Source organism: Lagenorhynchus albirostris, chromosome 19 (genome assembly GCF_949774975.1).
Source record: "Lagenorhynchus albirostris chromosome 19, mLagAlb1.1, whole genome shotgun sequence".
NCBI lineage: Eukaryota > Metazoa > Chordata > Mammalia > Artiodactyla > Delphinidae > Lagenorhynchus > Lagenorhynchus albirostris.
In genome coordinates, this window is record NC_083113.1 from 11,324,996 (window position 1) to 11,348,751 (window position 23,756).

Here is a 23,756-nt window from a genome sequence, read left to right on the forward strand (position 1 = left end):
GGCCGAGGCAAGAGCTGGGAGAGGCCTGGACCTGTCACCACAGGCCCCTGGGCAGATTCCTGGCCCATCGTTCCCACCGCGTTGCACCCCTGCCCTCACTGAGAGTGGCAGGAGTTCTGATTACCAAGGAGCCTCCGGTCCAATGCCCAGACGTGGGTGGGACCTCCACCTGGGCCACAGCTGAACCCACCAAGCTCCTTCCTCAGCTGGCCTTGGCTGGCGGGCACTGGGGTTTGGGAGCCCTGCACCAACCACACGGACGACACGGAGGCCAGGTGAAGAGAATTAAATAATGTGTGATTTTATTCCATTAGAGATAAAACCAGCAGCATCACAGCTTGAGCCCTCGCCCCACCCCCTCATCCCTCTGCCCCGCCACGCTTCTGCCTAATGTCGGTAATGGGGGCTTCGGGATCTGGACCTTGAGCGCCTGGAGAGAGAGAGGGGAGAGAGAGGCCCCGTGAGGGCTGGGCAGCAAGCAGGGAGCCCTGCTGTGTAGGCACGTGCACACATACACTGACATGCTTGGGACCACTGGGGCTTCAGTGATGGGGAATTCAGCTGCAGAGAGGGATGTTCCCGAGGGGTGAGGCCAGGCCCTATGACTGGAGGGGATTGGAGGGGGCTGCGTCGGGATGGAGCAATCAGGGCTGGGACCTCGTGCCAAAGGGCAACTGTGATTTCCCAGGGAGCTGGGCCAGCCTGCTTATTACCTTCGGGAAGAGCTGTATTCTCGACCTGGAAAGAAAGGATGGGTGAAAACAAAGTAAGTGCCCAGGACCAGGAGTGGGCTCCAGGGCTGGGCTTCCAGTGTCTCCAGCTAAGGCAGCGCCGGTGCTTCCGGCGTGTCCGCTGCTGGACGCTACCTGTGCCCCTTGGCCCACACCCACGCGCTAAGAATGAGCTTTTCTTCCAATTCCTGTAAGTCCCTTGTGACTAAAGCAATCACCGTGTGTTGTGTGTGTGACTTAAAAGTTTTAATTTATAGAAGGCTGATGTGGAAAAAAATGTACCATGGTTTTTTTGTTTTTGTTTTTTGGGTTTTTTATTGCGGTATGCGGGCCTCTCACTGTTGTAGTCTCTCCCGTTGCGGAGCACAGGCTCCAGACGCGCAGGCTCAGCGGCCATGGCTCACGGGCCCAGCCGCTCCGCGGCATGTGGGATCTTCCCGGACCGGGGCACGAACCCGTGTCCCCTACATCGGCAGGCGGACTCTCAACCACTGCGCCACCAGGGAAGCCCTACCATGTTTTTTTTGTAACCCAGTTTGACATCTCTTCTTTTTTTTTAATGCCACAGAGCCTCCAGCCCGGCTCTCCAGACCAAGCGACCACGCGGACACTCACTGTAACGGGGGGAGGGCGAGCGGCTCTGCCGGCTGTACTGGCGTTCCCATTCTTCTCTCTCCTTCTCTCGGCGTTCCCGTTCCCTGCACGGGGAAGGGGAGGCAAACCAGGGGAAGGGGTGGGCATTCGGCTGGCGATAACACTGAACTGAACTCGATGGCTGGCTGGGTCCCTGTCAGGGCAGGTGCTGCCGACAACCTAGTCCAGGTGGAAGAATAAGCCAAGGGGGCATGTCCTGCTCCTCTCCTCACTTGGAAATGAGGGCACTGAACTCGGAGAGGGGATACTTACTGGCTGGCAGAGCCAGCATCTGAATCCCAGTCTGCCTGGCGATGAAAGGCTTGCTGAAGGGCTGGAGAGTTCGATAATTTCCTGTCACACTCAGGGCACAGCCTCAGAACAAAGGGACTTACATGCTAAGTGCTTAACTGGTCTTTGTCAGAAGGACCAGGATTTGCAACCCCAAGGGCTACATTTACTGGGTGCCTTCGTGCCTGGCTCTGATCTCACGGAATCCTCTCCACCAGCCTAAGAGCTGGGACAACTATTCCATCCGCATTCGGTAGATAAGCAAACTTAGGCTTATCTGTAGGCCGAAGGCTCAGACAGGAGGAAGGCGCACAGCTGGTGGGTAGCAGAGGCAGGATCAGAACCCAGGTCCGACTGACTACAACGCTGAGTCCCTAGGCACTCTGCTCCTCCACCCCCGATGGGAGCACATGGCAGCCCTGGAAGCCCAGCACATGATGTGCCTGTAATAAACAACTAACAGCAGCAGCTCCAACCATCAAGCCTCCCCACGTGCCAGGAACCACACACCAGGTGCCTTAACGGGAGAACCCCATGGAGGTGGCTGCCTTATCACATCTATCTCATACAGTGAGTCCTGGCGTAGAGAGCTTAAAGTGCTTGTCCAAGGACCCACAGCAAGCGCAGGGTAGAACCAGAAACAACAGGTGACCCGACCCTGCGACTGACCACCTCTCCTCTTTGCTAACACCAAGCGCTACGGCCTCCAGTTCTGCCCATGGGTACTGGGTGGGCTGAGGCTTTACGGACACTAATCCCTGAGTTACCCTGTGCAGTTGGCACCAAGGTCTGTTCAGACTCTGGGCCAGTGCCCACCCCAGGGCCACACAGTCAGAGAGGCGGAGCTGGGAATGAACCCTGAGTCTGCCTGACCCAGGCTCTGAGCCACTCAGCTCTGCAGGGGAAGAGTCAAGGTGAGAACTGGAGCAGAATGGGAGAGGGGAGAGGCCCTGGCTCCCAGCGCGGGGCTGGCTTGCATTCAGCCGTTCCGTTCGGCAAACGTTTATCGAACACCAGTGTTCTAGGGGCAAAGCACACAGCAGGAACCCAGCAGCCACACCCGACTTCTTAATGGGGACACGAACAAGAATGAATGAAGGACACAGACAGTGCACACTGGGATGCCAGGTGCAGATTAGTGCTATGAAGAAAAGCAGAGTGGGGCTGGAGGATGTCGTGTTTTGGGGTGCTACTCCACAAAGGATGGTCAGGAAGGACCCCTGAGTTCAGCAAGGGAGGGAAGTGGGTGGGTATCTTGGGAACAGCAGGAAAGGTAACCCAAGCTGGAGGCTGGCGGAGCTGGGAGGAGGTCACAGTGGCCGAAGTAAGCTGGGGATGGGAAGGAGACTGGGGGACAACATGAAGGCCAGGCGAGGGCTTTGATTATTTTCATCCACCCAGAGGGATCAGCCAGGGCTCTGGATCGGAGCAGGTGGTGGGGAACACAGGGCAACCCAGAGGCAGGTGGGAGGGAAGGGGTCTTACTTCATACGGATCTTGCGGGCCATGGCTCGAAGCTCGTCTTCCCGCTCCTACGGCAGAGATGGCAGGATGGCAGGATGGCAGCGAGGGCGGGGCCGGGCCGGCACCCTGTGTGAGCCCTATGCCCTCACCCCAACCCGTACCTGGCGCTCATGCTCCTGCTGGATCATCTTCTCCTGAGCCGCCTTCTTATCCGCCTTGACTGTGGGGAGGGAGAGACACAGTGATGAGGGGTGCCCTCAAGCCCCGCCCCCAAGATGTGGAAGCTGAGCTCAGAGAGGCCAACCAGACTGCCAAGGCCCTAAACGTGGTGGCCGCGGGGCAGGTGCACACCCACTCCTCCCCAAAGGGCCTCCTATCTGGCAAAGGGCAGGGCCTCCCCACGGCCAGGCCAGAAGGAGGAGGGGCAGGGGAGCCCTGGAGGGGCAGGTGGCGGGACATACACTGCCTGTTCAGTGCCTTCTGCATCCTCAGCTTCAGCTTCTCCTGTGGCGTCAGCTTGGGCTGGGGAGGGGGAGAAGAGGCAGGAGACCGGGTGGGTGTCCCGGAGCTTCCACAACCCACCTCATCCAAGAGCCTGGGACTTGCGGGGGCATGTGTGGAGGACGGGCAGGCTGTGGAGACTGGCCACGAGGGTCTGGGAGCCCCACTGGACAGTTGAGGAGGGAAGGGAGGCACAGATCTCAATCCCCGGGGCTGGATCTCCCGGCCCACCCGGGCCCCCCTGCAGGCCCACCGGGCCCAGCTCTCGGGCACTGCTGCTGGCGGGAATTACACGGGCGAGTTCCAAATTCTTACTGACTTTGGCAGCTCCTGTCTCTTTACCAGCGGCAGGTTCGGTCCTGGGAGGAAAGAAAACCAGCTGCCACCTTCGACCTCACGCGCCCTCAGCACTGCCCTCAGAGCAGACAGCCAAGGTCATGGGCCCCTAACACCCCCCAGGGAGAAACCAGGTCCCTCCCGGACCCTGCAGGACAGGGCCATGTCCCCCTCTGACCCCCGACCCAAGGCAAGGGCGTGACTCCTCAGAGCCCCTAAGGGCAGAGCTGTGGCCCCCTCAGACCTCCCAGGACAGGACCAAGTTCCTTCAAAAAGAGCACAGTGGAGTCACCTGCTCACCCGAGCTCACAATCCCCTTCCCCCAGCCCTGCCCCACTCACTTTTTCAGCTTCTCGCCCACAGCGGGGGACGCTGCCGGCCTGCCCAGCTTCTCCCTTGGGGGCGACGGCGAGTGACTGCGACTGCGACTGCGACTGCGGCTGCGACTGCGGCTGCGGCTGCGGCTCTGGCTGGGGCTGCGGCTCTGGCTGGGGCTGCGGCTGCGAGTCAGGCTGCGACTTCGGGACGGGCTGAGGGACCAGCTGCTGCGGCTGCGGCTACTGCTGTGGTGCCGGGGCCCCCGGCCGCCCCGCCTGTACCGGTCCCCTGAGCGGGAGCGGCTCCTGGGGGTGCGGTGAGGCAGGAGAGAGGCCGTGAGGCTCCAGGGACCCCAGGTGCGCAATGCCCCACCCAGGCACTGAATCTACGAGCCTCCTCCGAGGCCCTGGGGTCCTTGTGTCTCCACTCCTCTCCCGCTACTTTCCTCAGAAATCCTCCCTGGCCTCCCTCAGTCTCTAAACAGAGACCACCCTCTAGATACACCGGCCCTAAGACGGCTCTTCACTTCTCACTAGACACCCATTCACCCACTTCTCTGAGAGGTGACCTCTGGGGGGGCAGAACTTGGCTGGCGGCCCCCCCTTGTATGCTCACGGCCTCCTCACCTTGCCAGGTCCAGGGTCTCGCCACTAGTGGGGATGACCCCCCCGCCCCCGTGCAAGACTGCAGCACAGACCCACAGGATCCAGTCTGGGGACCTGCAAGCCCCACCCTCTCTCTGCTCAGGACCCTCAGGCTGGCCTCAGAGATGTGACCAGGGTCCCCCTCCGACCCCAGTCTTTCTCCTGACACTGCCCTGTGTCAGGCTCCAGGGAACGACCCAGAAGCCAAACCAACGCCACACACTGATTCTGGTGGGACTGTCCTGGGTTTTTACAAAATTCAAATTTGTTGGCAATATTGAGAAAACAAGAGCTGTCCTTTAAAAATCCAACCCAACTTCTCTTGAAAAACCAGAAGACTGAGCAACACCATGCCTGCCACTGAGTGGCCAACGAGCCCAGCAGATGGGACGTATGCTCCCGGTTCACCGGGGCCCACGCGGCCCCTCTATTTTACCTGCTAGACCTTGTAGGTAGCTGACGTTGAGATCCACACAACAACAACACGGGTAATGATGCTAATGACAATAAAAGCACTCACCGAGTGCCAGGCCCTGTACTAAACACTTACATAGAATTCACTTGTCACAACTTCACGACCCAATAAAGGGGACACCGTGACTGTATCTCTTTTTACAGATGCAGAAACAGGCCCCGAGAGTTCACTAGCAGGGCCAGAATCCATCCCCAGCCAGGGGCTCCGCAGTCCATGCTCTCATCCACCAGGCCCCCTCCGGGAATAGGACCGGAGGGATGCTCCCGTCCCTAGGTCACTTTCCTCCTGCCCCATGTGCAGCGCTTGTCTCACGCCCCGCCTTCTCTCAAAGGGCTGCCTTGACTCTCCGGCCCCTGCCCACGGAGTGCCCCAGTCCTAAGGGTCGCCAGCTGCAAACACCTGGGGACTTCCCGTGACAAGCACAGCTCAGTCTCCCTCCCCACTGCATCCCTGAGAAGGGAGGCTGTGCTCCAGCCCCGGCACCACACCTGGAGTGAGCACATTCCCCCCTGCACCAATCCCAGGTCTCCCCTCCCAGAGCCTGGTCTCGCTGAAACGGGGCCCACGCCCAGCCCAGTCCCCACAACCCAGCCCCACGCACCTGCTTCTGCGCCGGGGCCCGTAACCGCCACGCCGGGCAGGCGAACGGGAGTAGCGGTGTCCGTCTCGAGAGCCCCCACCTGAGTGCCGCCGGCCACGGCTGCGGGATCTCGAGTAGCGCCGAGAGCGGGAGCGGGAGCGTGACCAGGACCGGGAGCGGGAGCGTGCGTGGCGGCCAGAGCGGTAGGAGCCCCCGCCGCGGCGGGAGCGGGAGCTGGAGCTGGAACGGGAGCGGGAACTGGAGGTCCTCGAGGCGGAAGAGGAGGAGGAGGTGGTGGAGGAGCGGCGGCTGCAGGTGGGGCACGGAGGGCGGGTCAGCGCCGGCCCGGGCCGTGGCCCACCGCCGTCCCGAGTCCCCCCCACGGCGGCCGGGGTGTAGGGCAGGCAGCGTGAGCGTTACCGACCGGGCGCTGGCATTACGTCCCGGTGCGGGGCCGCCTGGCTGGGGGGGCGCGGGAGGCTTCCCTGGGGCGGCCCCTGACGCAGCTGCTGCAGCTGCGGCTGCGGCTGCCTCCTCATCGCTGCCCCCAAAACTGGTGATGAACGTGATCTTCTCCTCTCGGCCTGGGGTCGGGGAGCGGGAGCGGGAGCGGGATTCGGAGCTGGATTCCGAGGGCGACCTACAGAGCAGGGAGCAGGGGGCTCGAACGCCAGGCTCCTGGAGCCTGCCCACCGGCTAACAGAAGCCACCACAGAGCAACAGAAATCAGAACAGCGGAGCCCCAAGCGACGGCAGCCACCGGCGCAACGAGCAGAGCCAATGGGCAGAAAGACACCAGCTGTGCAAGGATCGGATTCCTGACCACGGAAACCTTCTCAGAACAACCAGGAAAAGGAGGAACAGCAAACTGTACTATTAAAAAGGGATGAGCACATCTGTAATGTAACAGGAAAAGATTTCCTCAACACAGATGTCAGGTCAGGTGGAAAGCAAGTTCTAAAGCATTAACTGTGATTTAATTCCATTTTTGTGGGAAAAAAGGATACCTTATCCCTCATGGCGCCCACGGGTTGAGCACTTCCTGTGCCAGACTTTTCATCAAAAGGTGCACCTGCCTCATCTCACCTATCCTCCCAGGAGCCCCGAGGGGGCCCTCCCACACCATTCTGCAAAGGGAACTGGGGTCAGACCGAGGTCTGTCACCCTCAAAGCCTCTGTCCCAACCACTCCCACAACCAGGAGACACACGCGTATGCAACCAGGCCCTTCTGTGCCTGTTATTTCTCACTGCTTATTTCCGGGAGTTCAGATTAAAGGGACTTGACTTCTAAGTCCTGCCTTCCTGCCACGTCTGGTCATTTTCCACACAAGACTACGTTACAGCTAAATGAGAACAAATTTTTAAGGTTCACGTTTAAAGGAAAAAGAAATCAGGAAAGCAGGGTAACACTCTAGGAAACAAAAAATGATTCAGACTCCCAGAACACATTCTCCAGTCTGTGATCTCAGGGCAGCCTACAGGGTGGGCCCCCTGGCCCTCCTCACCACCCCTGCCCTCCATGAGGAGGACTGCTGGGCCTTGCGAACTCACCGCTTATAGGGGTCATAGGTGGGGCTGTCTCGGCGGGCGTAGCTATGAAGAGAAGAACGGGATGGGACAGGTGGGGGGGTTTGGGATTAGTGTGCACAGAAGTAAGGCCAACCCCCAACCTGGGCGCCCAAGGCCACACGCTGGGCACAGTGATGAGGGGGCTGCTGGCCAGGTCACGGGCCCTGACCCCTCCTCCTACTCACCTCACATCTGTCCGAAGCCTGAACCTCAGCCCTGACCCACACTGTGCCAGACCCACCCTGACCCTGAGCAACAAGGACTTCAGCAGCCTCCGGACCCTAGACTACAAGCGACACTCCTCCCACTCCAAGTCCCTGGCTCTACTGGGTCCTGGCTTCCTACTGATGATGATGTTGAAACTAGAAGAGCTAACACGTCTTAGAGGCACACTATGTGCCAGGCACCAGGTGCTTTACTCAGTGAACTCAATCGCTCTTCCTAACAACTCTCTGACGTGGGTACTGCGATTCTTCACACTTCACAGCTGAGGAAACAGGCCCAGAAAGGTGAAGTCACTTGCCCAGGGCCACACAGCTCATAAACGAAAAGAGCCAGGATTCCAACCCAGGCCATGTGGCCCTGAGTCCAAGCTTTTATGCACTACACTGACCTGCACCTCTACAACTCTTTAAGGAATATTTTCCAGACCGCACATCAAACCCTGAACCCACAACAGGCCCCTTAAGCTTCACAGCAACCCTCAATGACTCCCATTAAACACACGAGATGTGTCAAAGAGCATGGGTTTGCCTGGAGCCCCAGGCTGGGCTTTCCACATCAGACTGCCGCATCCAAACCTGCCCGAGACCTCGCTGTGGGCACTGGCATAGCCCCTCTCCTGGGAGGTGATGGTGCCCCTTTTCCAAAAAGGAAACTGCAGCTCAAGAGAGAAAGTCACCTGCCCAAACTCTGACCGTGAGGAAGCGGCCAAGCAGCAGAACCAGGTCAGAGTCCAGGGCCAGGCCCGTGCCCCTTGACTCTGCTCTCAACCCTTCCAGCCACCCCATGCCACCTCGCCACTGGCTCTCAGGGAGCACGGCAAGCGTCCCGAGTCCAGCAGGGTGAGGGGAATGGCTGGCAGGGCAGGTGTCCACACGCCCCTCACAGCCACCCCTACTCCAAACTTTCCCTACTCACTGCCCTACTAGGAGGGAATTGCCTGCAAGTGGCGAGCTTGCCCCCAAGGTCTTCCTGAGCCCCGGCTCCTCCCCCAGAGCCCTGAAAGACTGGTGCTGGCAGGGTGGGGCATGGGGCAGAACCCGTCCTACCTGGGTGGGCTGATCTTGCGGCCCCTTAGCCGCTTCTCCCGGAACTCCCTCCGCTGGCGCCGGGAGCGACGGCCCTGGAGCAGGGTGGGTACGAGGCTGGTGAGGGTGTGCCGTCCATGAGGCACACACCTGCCCTACCACCCCGGCCCAGCCCTCACCGAGTACATGGCCTTCTCCTCCTCAAGGGCCTTGGCATGTTTGATGGCCTCTGCCTCCTCCTTGTCTTTCCGGAGCATCCTACAGAAGGGCACGAGGGGCACGATGGAGGAGGGGCCAGGCCACAGGCAGTGTCACTGCAGGAAGTGAGAAACCCCAAGCCATCCTGGGGGTCTCGCATTCATTTTGCACTATTATTGAGCACCCACTGCATGCCAGGTGCTATTTCAGGTATTAGGGATTACTGAAAACAAACAAAAATCCCCACCCCCTTGGGCTACCATTCTGGGGAGAAGAGACACAATGACCAAGGTCACATAACATGGTATGTTAGACGGTGAAAGCCTCGATGGGAAAGTAAATCTCGGAAGGGGGAAGGAAGTCCAGGGAACTGGTAGAGGCTGCTGCAGCCTTCAACAGCGAGGTTGGGGAAGCCACCCAGAGAAAAGTGACAGCTGATGAGAAACCTGGGAGAGTGAGCTGAGCAGGTGCCGACAGAGCCAACGGCACACTGAGCGTCCCCGAGGTCAGGTGGGGCCTCAGGCACCGAAGGGGTAAAGAGGCCATGGAGGCCGGCAGGGGTGCAGTATGTGGGCAGAAGACCAGACAGGTGAGACTCTGCGGCCGTGGTGAGGAGGCTGGCTGCGCCTGAGGGAGGTGGGAGTCATGGAGGGTTCTGGGCAGAGGACGCTGTGTTCAGACTCCAGCTCAATACCCTGTCAGATGGGACCGGTCTATGTGACCCACACAGGTATGGCACAGGGCAGAGGCTCAACCAGCAACTGCGAGTGAATGATCCGGGGAGCGAAGCCTCTCCACTGGAGGGCGCTGTCCACCAGGCCCAGGAACCCGGGAGTTTCCAGGAGTCCGGTGGCCTCAGGTCACACAGCTGGGGGCAGCCTCCGCTTCGACAAGGCTGAAGCCAGTCACAAGTACCCACCCCACGAGCTCAGGAGCCTCTGTGTGTGATGCCCTGGCGCAGGGCCAGGCACACAACTGCTCGGGAAGAGGGGTAACAACATATGCCAGGTCCACAGGACGTGGAGAGGCGTCAGCCCGCCGGCCTCACCTGACGAAGTCGCCATCGGCCATGCCATAGGTCGTGGCCTGTTTGTTGAGATCTGCCACCTGCTCCTGGTTCAGTTCGTCCACGTCCACCTCCACGTCTACACCAAAAGAAAGGCTGTCAGGGACCCAAGCCGAGCGAGAAGGGGAGAAGGGGCAGTGCCCCGGGAGTTGGGGGCGGGGGTGCCCAGCAGACCACAGGCCTCTGCAGGGAGGGAACGAGTCAGCTCATCTTGGCATCCCCAGGCTGGCGCAGGGCTTGGCCAGAGGCAAGTACGACAAACGGTGGGTGGGGGCCGGGAGGGGTGTGTGATGTGGAGGAAGTAAACGGGGGAGTGAACGGGGGACGGACAGAGGGCGGCTGAAGATCTAGGTGGGCGGGAGGCAGGGGGTTCGGGTCACAGGCATTCAGAAGCCAGATGCTGGATGACTCAGTGGAAGGGGGACGGACACTTCACATATGTCTGAGTAAGTCTGAATAAACAGTGGGTGGGCTGAGTGAGAAAGGGTGAGAGGTGGAGGGAAGACAGGCATTTAGGTGGAGGTGGGTGGCAGCATGGGGGATGAGGCTCTATAACTGGAGCAACACTTGTTTTCCAGAAGAGAGAGAAAGAGAAGGGGAGGGAGAGACAGAGAGGCTGACACAAGCAAGGAGGACAGACTCAGAACCTAGGTGGGGACAATATCATAGAAGCAGAATCCTAGAAACGAGGAAAGAGAGAGACACAGAAAGGGAGGCTGGACCAGGAGGACACGAGTGAGAAGGGAGGACAGCAGCGCCCTGGAGCAGGGGCGGGACAGGCGGGGCTCCTAAGCACGGGGGCACCCCACAGAGGGGGCGGGACGAGACACGAAAACGATGCCCAGGGACTGTGGAGGGGGAGGGCAGAGAGGGGACCCCACCGATGTCGGGGATGACCTCATCTTCGTCCGAGTTGCTCTCCTCCTCGGCCGGTGACTCCTCCTCCTCCGGCTTCTCTGCCACCTTCTCCACCTCGGCCACCGTGCTGTCCTCATAGGTGTAGCCAATGGAAGCCTTCTTCTCCGCCAGCCTGGGACAGGGGAGCCATGAGCCAGGGAGGTGCGGGGCGGGGGCGCAGACTATGGGCAGGATGCAGCCCAGGCCAAGCCTCGAGGGCCCGCACACTGCACACCGCCCTCCCAAGTTCCAGGGCAGCTCGGCACCCTTGCCTGCAGACCCTCACTCACGCTCGCCCTCAGCCTAGAACCCTCTGTGGCCACCTCCCACCGGCTCTTCCCTCCTCCTCCAGCTCCAATGCACCATCCTCCAGAAAGTCCTCCCTCAGGCGGGGTCCAGCCCCATCCTCAGATCCCCAGCCCCACTCCTACTGGATCTGTCTCCCCCAGCCCCAGACTGTGAGTCCTGCAAGGGCGGGCCCGCGTTATCCCGGGTAACAGCACGGCCCAGCTTGGTCCAGAGCGGCACAGGGGCCTAGTGCACGCCTGCTGCTGAACTTAGTCAACACTCCCTGACGCTGTCCCGGTGCCAGCCTCGTCCTGAACGGGGGGGTGGGGGGGTGGGGGTGTCAGGGATAAGGATGAGAGTCATCAAGGAGCTCCCGCCACACCGTGAGACCCCTTCAGATGGAGGGAAGCAGCAAGCGCTGAGATCGCAGTGGGGGAGCTGTGCAGCAGCAGGTGGTAAGGAGGCAGGGCTCCAGGACCGCTGGGGAACAAGTGGAGCAGCGGCTGTCCTGGCGAAGGGGGGCCATTCCTCAAGGGACACAGCCTGGAGAGGTCCCTCTCCAGAGCGACATCAGCCGCTGCTGACCACAAGCTTATCACGGCAGCAGAGGACAAGCACTTCACAAGCTCCGTCTCCTGCAGCCCTGGAAAGTCCAGGCAGGGGGCACTGCCGCCAGCCCCCTCACAGGGGAGCCCGCCAAGGCTCGGAGGGAAGTCCTCACTGGCAGGATTCAAACCCAGGCCTGTCCAGCCCAGGGCCTGCTCTAACTCCCTGCTCTAACTCACCTCCTACCATCCCATGGGTTGCAAACGCAGTGTAGAGGTTTGTCAGCAGACCCTTCCCGTCCAGCTGCTGCTTCCTCCTCTAAACATTGACCAATCGAGCGCCTACCCTGTGCCAACCACCAGCCCCGGCTCTGGGGAGCCCAAGGTGGACAGGATGGATGAGGCTGTGCCCTGTGGGGCTCACAGTCTGCCTGCCTCCCTCAAGCCCACGGTGCCCCAGACCCCGGCTCACTTCTTCTTCTCATCCTCACTGGGTCTCTGGAGGCCTCCGTACAACTCGTCAATGTAGATCTGGTACAGGCACTGCTCCTCTGAGACTGGGGCAAGGCAAGAGGCACGTGGGTCAGGGGGGGCTGGGGATGCTGGGAATTCAGGGGGGACACAAGAACGGGGCGGGTAGGAGGGCAGGTGTGACCCAAGCACAGCCAGGGGCAGAGTCACGGATTCCCAGATAATCACACCGTGTGTGGTGAGGACACAGCATCTGCAGGAGGGCCCTGGTGACACCACTGACTCGCCATGCAACCCTGATCAAGGAACTGAGCCACTCTGTGCCTCAGTTTCCTTTTCTGTAAAATGGGATCACTGGCAGAACGAGCGCGTTGTATTTTGGCGCTGCTACTGTTACCACCGTTAGGACGGTCTTCAGCTGGACCCTTCAGAACGACAAAGCTATCCTGAGCACTGGACGTCAGTCACCTGGACCCCATGGGCCACTCCACTCTGTGCCTCTGTGGGCCAGCTTAAATTAAGCGCGGTTAATCTGGGCTCTCGTTCATCCACAACACGCAACTCAAGGAGCTCAGCAGTGTACTGGAGCCTCCCCGGGTCTTCCTGCAGTGATACATGCCCGAATCCCGGTGGGACCCTGGCCTTGCCTCGGTGGGCCTCAGCTCTTCTCCGTGGTTCTGCTGGTAGGTCTACAAAGCCCCGTTGACCTGCCTCACATGAGCTCCAGCCACGCCATCCCTCCCTGTCCCCCAAGGCCACCCGCCCCCTTCCCCCACAGGGCTGTCCTCGTGGCCCGCAGTCCAGCGGCCTCTCCTCACTGGGGAAATCTTGCCCACCCTTCCCTAAGCCAGCCTTGGCCAAGCACCTCAGAACAGCACACATCTGTCGTGACGGTGCCTTAGCTGTGACTACCACCTGCTTTCGTGATTACGTGGCTCCCCCACTAGACCCCTGCTCCCAGAAGAATGCCTGATGCACCACAGGTGCTCAGGAACTGCAGGAATGAATGAATGAATACAGAGTCAGAACTGAGGGAAACCCTGGCTCCATCACCAAGAATCTATGTAGCCTGGGGGGAAGGCAAAAACAACAACGGCATCAATGATGACGCACTCCCCCTGATTCTAAGGCCTCAGTGATTGCCAAAATTTGACAATCTCTGATTTTAGAGATGCTAAAACACCTATTTTAGAAACAAATACGGAGACAGTGAACCCACTGGGAGGGCTGACTGCCAGGCGCGGTGCGGGGCCTTATGCACTCCTCACCAAGCCCTCACAACCACCCCAAGGGACAGAATCCACCTTTATCACCCTTCTCCAGGAGGAGACCGACACTGGCCAGGCTAAGGGACGAGTGTGTGGCCCTTAATTTTACAGGGAGATCCTGGGAGTGTGTGTGTGGGGTGTCTCAAAGTCCTTCTCAGGAGGCGAGCTGAAGTTCAGAGCTGTCCAGCAGGAGGCAGCAGTGGTTAAGGGCAGGGTGAGAACCCCAACTCCTTGGACATGGTGTCCCCCCCCCAACCACTGAGCCTCGATATCATCATCTGTAAAATGGGGGCATCACCCCTACCTTGCTGGGAGGTTATGCAGATGTACTGAGGTAACAGAGACAAAAAACTCTTAAGTTTGTCAGGGTCTGAACCGCCACAAGCCCAGAGAGGGGAAAAGTCTCTAAACCTGTTTTGTCATTTGTGAAGTGTTAACGGTGATGGCTTGGGAAAAGAACACTGGACATATATGAACGCTTGGCAAACTGCCAAACTGTCTAAATATTCATTTAAAACAAGGAGAAATTTCCTTTCCAGAGCTAACATTCTGACCCATGCAGGCGGGGGAAATACGCAGAGGAAAATAATGTATTCTTGCTATTTTCACCAATTTTTTAGGAAAAAACGCCACAGAGTTAGAGGGCATGGGATGTGGAAGTGACTGTGGTAGGACCATCTAGTTCACCAGACATCTCCTGTACCAATTCCAGAGACAGAGGGCCCCAAGAGAGAAAGGGATGTGAACAGAGCGGGTCCATGACAGAGCTGGGACCAAAACCCAAGGCCCCTTAGTAGAAAGGCCTGGGATAACTTTTCTTGCCAACCTTGTCGAGGTCTTCCAGTCTCCAGGGACACCCTCCGCCCCTCCCGCCAAAAAACCCCACTCCCCCGCCGCCCCAGGTCACTTACTGCCAGCAAAGTCGTTCTGTACCAGGCCTCGGTAGCGCTCGTAGTTACATTTCCGCTCATCCGACTCCTGTTCTGGGGAGCTTTGGGGGAGGCCAAGGTCTTGAGACCACAGGGAGAGGGTAGACCCCCATCCCAAGCCAGCAGGAAGGGGGATGAGGGGCCTGGCTCAGTCTGACGGGCGGGGGGGCCTCCCCACGTGCACACCTCCTTCCTTCCCAGGATGGTGACAGGCAGGCCAGGGCTCAGGAAAGAAGAGGTGCTGCTGGGTAGGACTCCCTGCCTGGCAACCCCTGGGGGAGGCAGCTTACATGGTGGTGAGCAGAGGTGGGGTGTAGTCAGGGATGTGGTCCAGGTGGGCACGGACATCGAAGCGGTCAATCATGTTGTTGGTGTCCCCCTGCCAGGGCATCCTGAAGTGGGGAGCAGGGGAGCAAGGAGCCTAGGGTCCCCATTGCCCAGGACACAAAGTACCTGCTCCCTGCCACCTCACGCTTGGGAGTCTGGCCCCCAAGCCCTCTGATCCCCATGCCAGCCCCACCCTCACCCCCCACCGCGCAGTCCCTTATGCCACCAACCCCCCCACCAAATCTACATTCAGGCTCCTGACAAGAATAGGGCCCTGGGGAAACTGGGGCTCTGTTTTTCAGAACAAAGCAAGAGTGGAGAACTCGAACCAGGTCCTAGGAGCCACCTTTATAAGCCCAGTCACCCCAAAACACCCCCTCTGGCAGCCTACTCTCTGCTGCATCTGGGCCTCTGGCCCCGGCCCCACTCATTCCCCTCTAAGTCCTCCTCCAACCACTACACCACGGGGCCTTTATCCCAACCACTGCCGTACAGCCTTAGCTAGTGACCTTCACCTTCCCATGCAGGCCAAAGCTTCCCTCCCTCAGACTCCGAAGGTCTGTGTCCTTCCCCAGGTCCCTTTGGCCCTCCAACCCTCAGTCACAGACACTACCCTACCCCCAGACCCAGTCTTACATGTTAACGGGGCTCTCGGCGGCCAGGGCAACTGCAGAATCCAGGTGTACCTTGCAAGCTCGACCATGCACCTGCAGAAACTGGGCTGGGTCCTTCTTCTGCAGGGAAGGACAAGATGGAGGTCATCACCCAACGAAGCCCCAAACCCTGTCACTCCCACACAACCAAGTTAGCAGCAGGCTCACCTCTGATGCCAAGAGGCCCTACTTCAGAGGTAAAAGAACCTACACAAGGCTGGCAGCACTAACGGGGGCCACCTAACCCCTGGAGACAGGGGAAGGGTTTCCTCTCGAGGTGGTAGCAAGAGGCTGAGCTCTGGCCCCACCTTCTACACAGCCAGTACCAAGACCCACCTCCCTAAAATACTTCCCCCAACTCTTCACCCCACCCCCACCCCAAGGCCACTCATTCAGAGGCAGGTGTGAGCACTTTGGCCAGGACCAGCCTCTAAGACACCAGGACTGCATAAGCTCATGAAAAGACAATCAATGTCACTATTCACCAGAGACACAGCAATCAGAACTACAAGACACCACCTCACACTAAGATGGCTAAAGTTGAAAGGACAGATGATAACAAGTAATATTGACAAGAGTATGCAGAAACAAGGTTCTTCAAAAGGTTAGACAAAGAACTGCCGTATGACACCCGGCAATTCCACTCCTAGGTGTATACCTGAAAAAACTAAAAACAGATACTCAAATACTTGTACACAAAAGTTCACAGCTGCACTATGCACAATAGCCAAACCCTGGAAACAATCCAAATGTCCATCAACGCAAGACAGATAAACAAAACATGGCATATCCAGACAATGCAATATTGTTTGGAAGTAAAAAGGAATGGAGTACTGATCTACACTACCACACGGATGAGCCCTGAAAACATTACACTAAGCGAAACAAGTCAGTCACAAAAGGCCACACATTGTATGATTCCATTTATGTGAAATGTGCAAAACAGGCGAATCCAGAGACAGAATGTAGACTGGTGGCTACCCAGAGCTGCGGGGCGCGGGGAACTGACTGCTAATGGGTATGGGGCTTCTTTTGGGGGTTATGAAAATTTTATAAAATTACATTGTGGAAATGGTTGCACAACCCTGTGAATATACTGAAAACCACTGAATTGTACAGTATGTGAATTATATCTCAATAAAGCTGTTTTAAAGAAAAAAGGTACCTAGATGGAGAATGGCCCCTGAGCCGCTCCCACCACCTGATGTTACACCTTACACTCACTTATCGCCTCAGGCCTGAGGCCTCCTGTGGGGAGTCACGATTCCAAGTCACCAGAACTGCGTCAGGAAAGGATAAAATCTAGCCGCAGCAGCTCCCACCACTGAGCTTCCCGAGCGCCGGGCCCTGGCTGAGCTGCAGCCCCTGCCACGTCAGAGGAACCCACAGGAGCCACGAGCCGGGCTGCTGGTGCTCCCCACTAAACCCTGGCCAAGCTCCCAGCACCACCGCCCCAGAGCCCAACCACTTCCCATCCCGCCTCCCCCCTCCCCCGCAGCGCTGCCACCTTCCCCAACCACTCTGCGGCCTCCTGGCCTCCTCCCCGCTCCCTGCTACCACCCTTGCCGTCTGCAGCCCATTTTCTGCGAGGCAGCCTGAGGGGTTCTGCTAAAACCTATTAGGCCACGTCCGCCTGCTCAGAGCCTCGCCGCTCCGCTCCGGCTTGGCCCTCTGACTTCTCTCCCCCGCCTCTGCTCCAGGCGGCTGGCCTCCAGGCCACAGCACACATTCCCCATCTCCTTCTAGCTGCCTTCCTTGTCAGCTCTGCCTAACAGCTCCCCCGCAACCCGCCTGACTCTAGCTCCTTAACCGCACCGTCTGCTTCGGAGCACCGCCCCTCACGGGTCACCTGTCTCCCACACTAGACCGCAGCTTCCACGACGCAGGACCTGTCTTGCTCCCTGTTGTATCCCCAGCGCCTAGAGCAGGGCCCGGCCCACAGCAGGCGCTCAGGAACACTGATGGAAGGAAAGAGAACGAACCCTCACCGACAGACGAGGAGGCCGAGCCCCGCAGGAGAAAACCGTCAGCACCAAGCTCCCGAGCGCCTGCACTTCCCGCTCTGCCTCCACCTCCCGCCCCAACCGCCAGGCGGCAGGCGAGCAGGAGCTGAGAAGGACGCTCCCCAGTGACCACAGCTGCTACGGGGCTACCACCTGTCCTGCGCTCACTAGGCGCCAGGCCGCTCTCCCTCTCCTCTCACATGTGAAGACGCTGAGGGTGGGGTACACCCGAGCCCACGGAGTCCAGCGGGGTGGCGCTGCTGGAATCCAACTCCTCATCCCGCACCTCCCCTGTCTCCCTCAGTCCCTCACCTTGGGCCACACAGCGCCCTCGGCCCGTGACCGCCCCAGCCAGGTCTAAGGCCAAGAGCCCCTCGTGTTCTGAGGCTGCGCCAGGCCAAATGCCCAGCTCCCACAGCCAAGACTCACGTGGGACACTGTGTGCAGGATGGACTTCGGCCTGTAGCGTGAAGCCACTGGCAGTGCCAGCACCACAACAAGGAAAATAGCATTGGGCGGGGAGTAAAAACCTGGGTCCATGGACTGGCTCTGTTGGGAGCGTCTGGAAAAGTCAAGGAACCGTACTCAAAGCCAGGAGTTGGGGACTTCCCTGGTGGTCCAGTGGTTGGGATTCCATGCTCCCAATGCAGGGGGCCCAGGTTTGATCCCTGGTTGGGGAACTAGATCCTGCATGCATGCCACAACTAAGATCCCGTGTGCCACAACTAAAGAGCCGGTGCAGCCAAATAAATAAATATTAAAATAATAATAATAAAAATAAAAGCCAGGCGCTGAACTAAGTGCTTTATGTACATCTCAAACGTCTCAGTCATGGGAGAAAGGTGCTACTCTTACCCCCATGTCCCATGAGGAAACTGGAGCGCAGAGTGGGGAGGCTCACTTGCTGTTGATCACACCAGCCAGAAACAAAACTAGGATCTGAGCCTAAATGGTCCTGACTCCAAAATCCACTCCTTTTCTTTTTTTTTAAGTGAAAGGTACAATAGCGTTAATTATATGCACCTTGCTCTGCACCGGATCTCTAGAACTTTTCCAGCTTACAAAACCGAAACTCTATACCCAATGAACAACTACTCCCCTTTTCCCCTCCCGCAGCTCCTGGCAACAACCATTTTCTGTTTCTAAGGTCTTGACTGCTTCTAAGACCTCATACACGTGGAATTTTGCAGTGTTTGTCTTTTTGTGACTGGCTCATTTCACTAGACATAATGTCCTCAAGGTGCCTCCACGCAGTAGCATGTGACAAGATTTCCTTTCTTTCTGAGGCTGAATAATATTCCACTGTATGTATGGACCACTTTTCTTTACCCATTCATCAGCTGATGGACATTTAGGTTGTTTCTACATCTTGGCTATGGTGAATCATACTCCAACGAACAGGTACAAATATTTCTTCAAGACCCAAAATCTATTCTTAACCAACGGATCATTACATCTCCAGGATCAGAGGGGGTCACAGGAGTTCATGGAGTCAACTGTTACGCAGGCACCGACTCCAGGTGCAGGCGTTGTGCTAGGGCCATGGCACTGACTGAGACAGCCAGCCTGGCCCTCAGGGCTCACAGTCCAGTGTGGGGGACAGACCCATCCCCCACAGTGACGACCTAGAGTGGGCAGTGCTGGGATAGGGGAGCCAGGTGATGCGTCATTTAGCCTGGGCCCTCCTGGAGAAGGAGATGCCGGAGCTGAGATGTTTTATTTCCCACTTTCACATCAACAGGGAATTGTTTCTTTATCCAAACCGCTGATCAGAAGAAAGCTGACAAGGACAGGAGAAATGACAGAACTAGGGTCAGCTAGGGAGAGAGAGCAGGCACGACGGACAGATGAGCAGAGAAACCGGCTGCCTAGACACACCTGCCCGGCCCATCACAGCTGACCTCGGCTTCCTCAGCGCTTGCCTCAGCCGCCTCCCTAGGCCCAAGAGCAAGATGAGAGACCCGTGTGACAGCCCCATCCCCTCCTCAAAGCAGCTATCATCCACAGCTTGGTGGCCGTGATCTGAATGCTGATCACGTTCTCGTACGGGGACAATGGTTGCTTGTACAGGCCTGCACCACAAAGCACCCCACAGACACTGTTGTATTCTTGAAGCTCTTCCCTGTCACCCTGTCATCACCACTGTCCCAAGGGGGAAAACAAAGCTCAGGGAGCTCCCCAGCTACAAGAACAAGAGCACGGAGTCCCAGGCCTTCTAAGTGGCCCCATTCCAGCCTTTTTTCCTCCACACCATCCATCAACCTGGATGCTAGTCCAGCTCTACTTGGTAATAACAACAACCTCAGAACCAACAAGAGCCGGCATTTACTGAGCAAGTTACCCTGGGCAGGCCTGCCCTCAGTGGTCTCTGTGCCCAATCTCACTACACTCCAACAGCCCGGGAGAGAGGTGTCCTTGTCCCCACCATTTGTGGCAGACCATGAGTTGGCAACCAACATCCATTGCCCCTTCCTCGATAGTAATAAGACTCCTAACTGGCACTAGACCACCCAGGATACAGTCCACGCCTCTTAACCTTCCTGACAGCTGTATGTGACCACGGGGTTACTTGCCGGCCGGGGGGATATGAGTGGACATACCATGTGCAAACATCTAGAGACTTTCTTAACTGGCATGAGCCCCCTGGCCTCTTTTCCCTCCCTTCTTCTTCCCCGCTGGATGTAATGAACACATGATGGCTAGAGCTTGAGCAGCCCTCTTAGACCTTAAGACAACACTGGGAAGAGAAGCCATGCATGGCTGAACAACAAAACGGTCCCTGAGCAGAAATGGCCACCTCTGCGCTTTTATGTGAAAAGGAAATAAACTTCTATCTTGTCTAAGCCATTGATGCTTTAGGTCTCCGTTATTCGCAGCCAAACGTGATTTTATAGGATACATCATTTCACATGCAGAAGAGGAAACCAGGCTCAGGGATACAGTCACTTGCCCGGGCCACATGGTATGTAAGTGGAATAGCTGGAATTGGAACCCAGAGCCCTGTGACTCCAAACTCTTAAGGACCTGGTATGGTTTGGTATTTTGCCTCCCGGCCGTGTCACCTTGGACAAGCTGCTGCACCTTTCTGAACTTCTATTTCTGCAGTAGAAAGCCCAGGTGAAGAGCTAAGAGAGGTCCAGGGTCAGAGAGTCTGGGTTAGAATGCCAGCTCTGCCCTCTTGCTATATGATCTAGGCCATGACTCTGAGCCTCAGTTTGCTCATCTGTGAAATGGAATCAATAAAAAGCAAACCACCTCCCAGGCTGGGGGTGACAATTTGATGAAGTGGAGACGCATCAAGTGCTCAGCACAGTGGATAACACACAAATGCTCAACAGAATTAGCCATTGTTATCAGCATCACCTTTAACACAGGGAGCAACACCAATCTCTCAGGCCTGCTGAAAGGACTAGAAAGAATGTGCCAAAGTAGCAGGCACAGGGCCTGGCACACCACGAACCCTTAACAAATGGCAGCTATTCACTCCTGAGCACTGACTGTGTTCTTGGTCCACTGCTGGGGCCTCACCAATAAGCAACATAGACCCAACCCCTGCCCTTGTGGTCATGTTATAGTTATTCTGACACCACTGGAGAGGGGCTCTCTCTACAGCCCAGTGGTTCCCTCCCGGGTGACAGAAGGCAACTGAGGCGCTCTCAAAGATTCCTCTCCTAGGGTAACAGCAGCCTCTGTCTCATGGGTGACTGGGGGGATTCAAAGAAATCACGCATCTAAAACTCTTTTCAGAGCCTGGTGCCTGCGAAGGACCAATTAAAATGTAACTGCTATGCTTTATTCATCTGTTCTTTTAAACCACGTTGGGCTCAAGCTTGGAATGCAAACATGACCCAAATACACCTAGTCTCCAATGCTACAGAGCTGGATATGTGTGCTAAATTCCGCAAAGGGGAATGACAGGGAGCTATGACAGCAGAGTATGGAGGATGAGGAAAGACTTCCCTGAGGATTGAGATCTGACAGATGAGCAGCAGTTAATCGAGTAATAGGAAAAGCTCATGCAAAGGCCCTATGGCTGGAGAGGGCTATATAATTTGGGGAGGTAAAATGGTAACTCTTTATACATCTTTTTTTTTGTTAGAAAAAGTAGCCTAGATATTGAGGACGCCAGATGGCGTGAGCAAAGGAACAAGGCAGAAAGCAGAGTGACAAGAGTCTGGAGGGGGTGGTAAAAGCCAGAACATGTAGGGTCTTAAACGCTGGGTTGAGAAGCCCGGCACTAGGGAGTCACAGAGAAGTTCTGAGCAAGGGAGGGACAGGGTCAGCTTTGTGCTTTAGAAAGACCTCTCTGGCCCCTCCACCCTGGAGGGTGGATTAGAGGCGGCAGGACTGGAGGCCAGGAGACAAGGGAGGAGGCTGAGGCAGTGATGCGATGGTAAATGAAAACGTCTATAACAAATACCATCTAACAGGAGAACTGAACTGGCAAATGCCAGTTCATAACTGAACTGAAATGGCAAATGCCATTTCAAGCTGGGGTCTCAAGAGCAAGTAACAGTTAAATAGGTGAGAGGATGCATTACAGGTTCAATCCCTGTGGTGGCAGAGACAGAAAAAAGGCCAATGGAGCTACCTAAGGATGAAGCTGAGAGGCCAGACCACAAGGGCCTTTTAGATCACAAGATGCAGTGCACTCTTCTCTCCAAAAGCATCAAACAGGGGAGGGAAACGGTCAGACTTGACTTAGTGAACGATGACGGCACTCCTTCGGGGTGCCAAATTCAACCTCAAGAATGCTGAGCTCTTCTGGGCACTGTGAATACAGCAATAAGCAGGACAGACACCATTCGGAGGTGGCCAATCTTATGTCTGGACTGCTCTGAGTGTTACAAAGACTTTCCTCCTTCCTACTGACCCCAGCTCTGTACTGAGTCCACACCAAACAGCGCAGTATACTACAATAAACAGAATGCCTCAAGTTTTTACCAATGATTATGCTCAAAAAATGGACATTCTCTTGAGGAAACTGGGCTCTAACATTAGCGCATTTCCAAGCCCAAATCGTACCAGGAGGACCGGGCCCCACCCTCCAGCAGAGCTCCCAGCCCAGATTAAAGGTTACTCACGATCTTTTCATAGTACTCCCGCCGCCGCTCTGCCCTCTTTTTGTAATCGACCATCATACCTCGAAGCTTCCGCTCATGCTTCCGAGCCTCGTGCCACATCGTGGTGAGGCCAAGCCTGGGGCCTCAACCTGAGGGATAAGGAGACGGGTGTCAGACGGGCTTTAAAAACCATATAGACAGAATCTATGTCATTTAACAAGTTGGTGACAGAGTTGATCCTGAAGAGCAGCTACAGGGAGGGGAAGTGAGGCTATGGAACCCTGCTCCAGATGCTCAGGTGTATCCCAGGCAACTCTGATCCAGTACCCTCGGCATTCTGAAACCGCCCCCTCGGGTGATTCTGGAGTGAGCATCCCTGGGAAAGGGGTATCCTGTGTTCGAAGAGCCAGAATCGAGGATGAAAGGTTCGGGAATGGAAGGAGCGAGTGTTGGAAGCAAGGTCTGGAGACAGACCTGGAGCAGCTGGGGCTGGAGCTCAAGGGAGGGGAAAGAGCTGAAAGGGCTCCCACCAGGGGGCATCTGTGGGTGTGCGTATGGGTAGCAGGGGTCCGGAGATGAAGGCAAGTGGACGAAGAGGAGAAAGATTTTATGGGAACAGAGTAGTGGCTTAGCGGTAGGGGTCGAGGGCAGGTGAAGGGCGTGGATGGAAGACGTCGACCCTTGGGGGAGGAGGGGGAGCATGGGAGAGTGCTGTTAAGGAGAGACCAGAGCGCGGCTTAAGTCTAAAGACGGAATCTAAATTGGGGGCGGGAGGGTAGGGTAGAGACTGAGGGAAGCGGAACGGGCAGACAGGACGGGGTGGGTTGAGCTTCGGGGCGAGGCTGGAGGACAGAGGCAGAGCCCGAAGGTTTGGACAGGGCCGAGCACCGGGTCTGGGCCTGAGGGTTCGGGTTAAGTTTTTTTGACAAGAGGAAGGGACCTGTGGCAAGCGGCGGGGTCCGACGCGGCGAGTTCGGCCCGACGGCGGGGGCAGGGCGCGGCCTCAGGCCCGGCAGGCCGAGGGGGTGCGGAGCGGTCGGCCCTCGAGGCCGGGGCCGAGCGAAGGCTCACAACAGACCGGGGAGAGGTCGAGGCAAGGACGAAGCCGGGCTGACGTCCGCCCGAAGCCAGGAGGTCACGGGCAGCAGCCTACACTCGGCAGCTCGCCGCCGCCTCCCACTGCTGCGCTCGCGCGCGGCCCGCACCGGAAGCGGAAGTGGGAGGCTGAGTGAAGGGGGAGGGGCGGAGCCTCGCG

General features: G+C 57.4%; 1 protein-coding gene across 3 annotated transcripts; it reads right to left on the reverse strand.

The window, feature by feature from the left end:
• Positions 1–276: 276 nt before the first annotated feature.
• On the reverse strand, positions 277–23,701 carry CLASRP (CLK4 associating serine/arginine rich protein). Of its 3 annotated transcripts, XM_060132132.1 has the most exons (21): positions 23,442–23,701; positions 22,523–22,650; positions 15,419–15,516; positions 14,746–14,847; positions 14,438–14,517; positions 12,260–12,344; positions 10,939–11,087; positions 10,040–10,136; positions 8,973–9,051; positions 8,815–8,888; positions 7,526–7,567; positions 6,398–6,613; positions 5,995–6,282; positions 4,298–4,579; positions 3,940–3,979; positions 3,581–3,641; positions 3,281–3,339; positions 3,141–3,187; positions 1,347–1,429; positions 714–738; positions 277–430 (listed from the first exon to the last, which is right to left on the reverse strand). In XM_060132132.1, exons 2-21 carry the CDS (start codon positions 22,619–22,621, stop codon positions 388–390), a joined length of 2,049 nt encoding a protein of 682 aa, XP_059988115.1. In that variant the 5' UTR covers positions 22,622–22,650; positions 23,442–23,701; the 3' UTR covers positions 277–387. The 3 variants fall into 3 exon arrangements, 1 of the variants encoding a protein (XP_059988115.1); XR_009537264.1 differs by lacking the exon at positions 277–430 and having other exon boundaries at positions 719–738; positions 3,141–3,339; positions 3,936–3,979; XR_009537263.1 differs by lacking the exons at positions 277–430; positions 714–738 and having other exon boundaries at positions 3,936–3,979.
• Between the last annotated feature and the right edge of the window lie 55 nt (positions 23,702–23,756).

What these genes read in the sequence shown, in the direction of transcription:
- CLASRP (XM_060132132.1), bottom strand. Translation starts at nt 22,621, where the DNA reads ATGTGGCACGAGGCTCGGAAGCATGAGCGGAAGCTTCGAGGTATGATG. An exon ending in CCACCTCTGCTCACCACCAT is followed by an intron (nt 14,518 to 14,745) that starts GTAAGCTGCCTC and finishes CCTCCCCCAAAG; the next exon opens with CTCCCCAGAACAGGAGTCGG. An exon ending in AAGAGACAGGAGCTGCCAAA is followed by an intron (nt 3,642 to 3,939) that starts GTCAGTAAGAAT and finishes CCCCCTCCCCAG; the next exon opens with CCCAAGCTGACGCCACAGGA.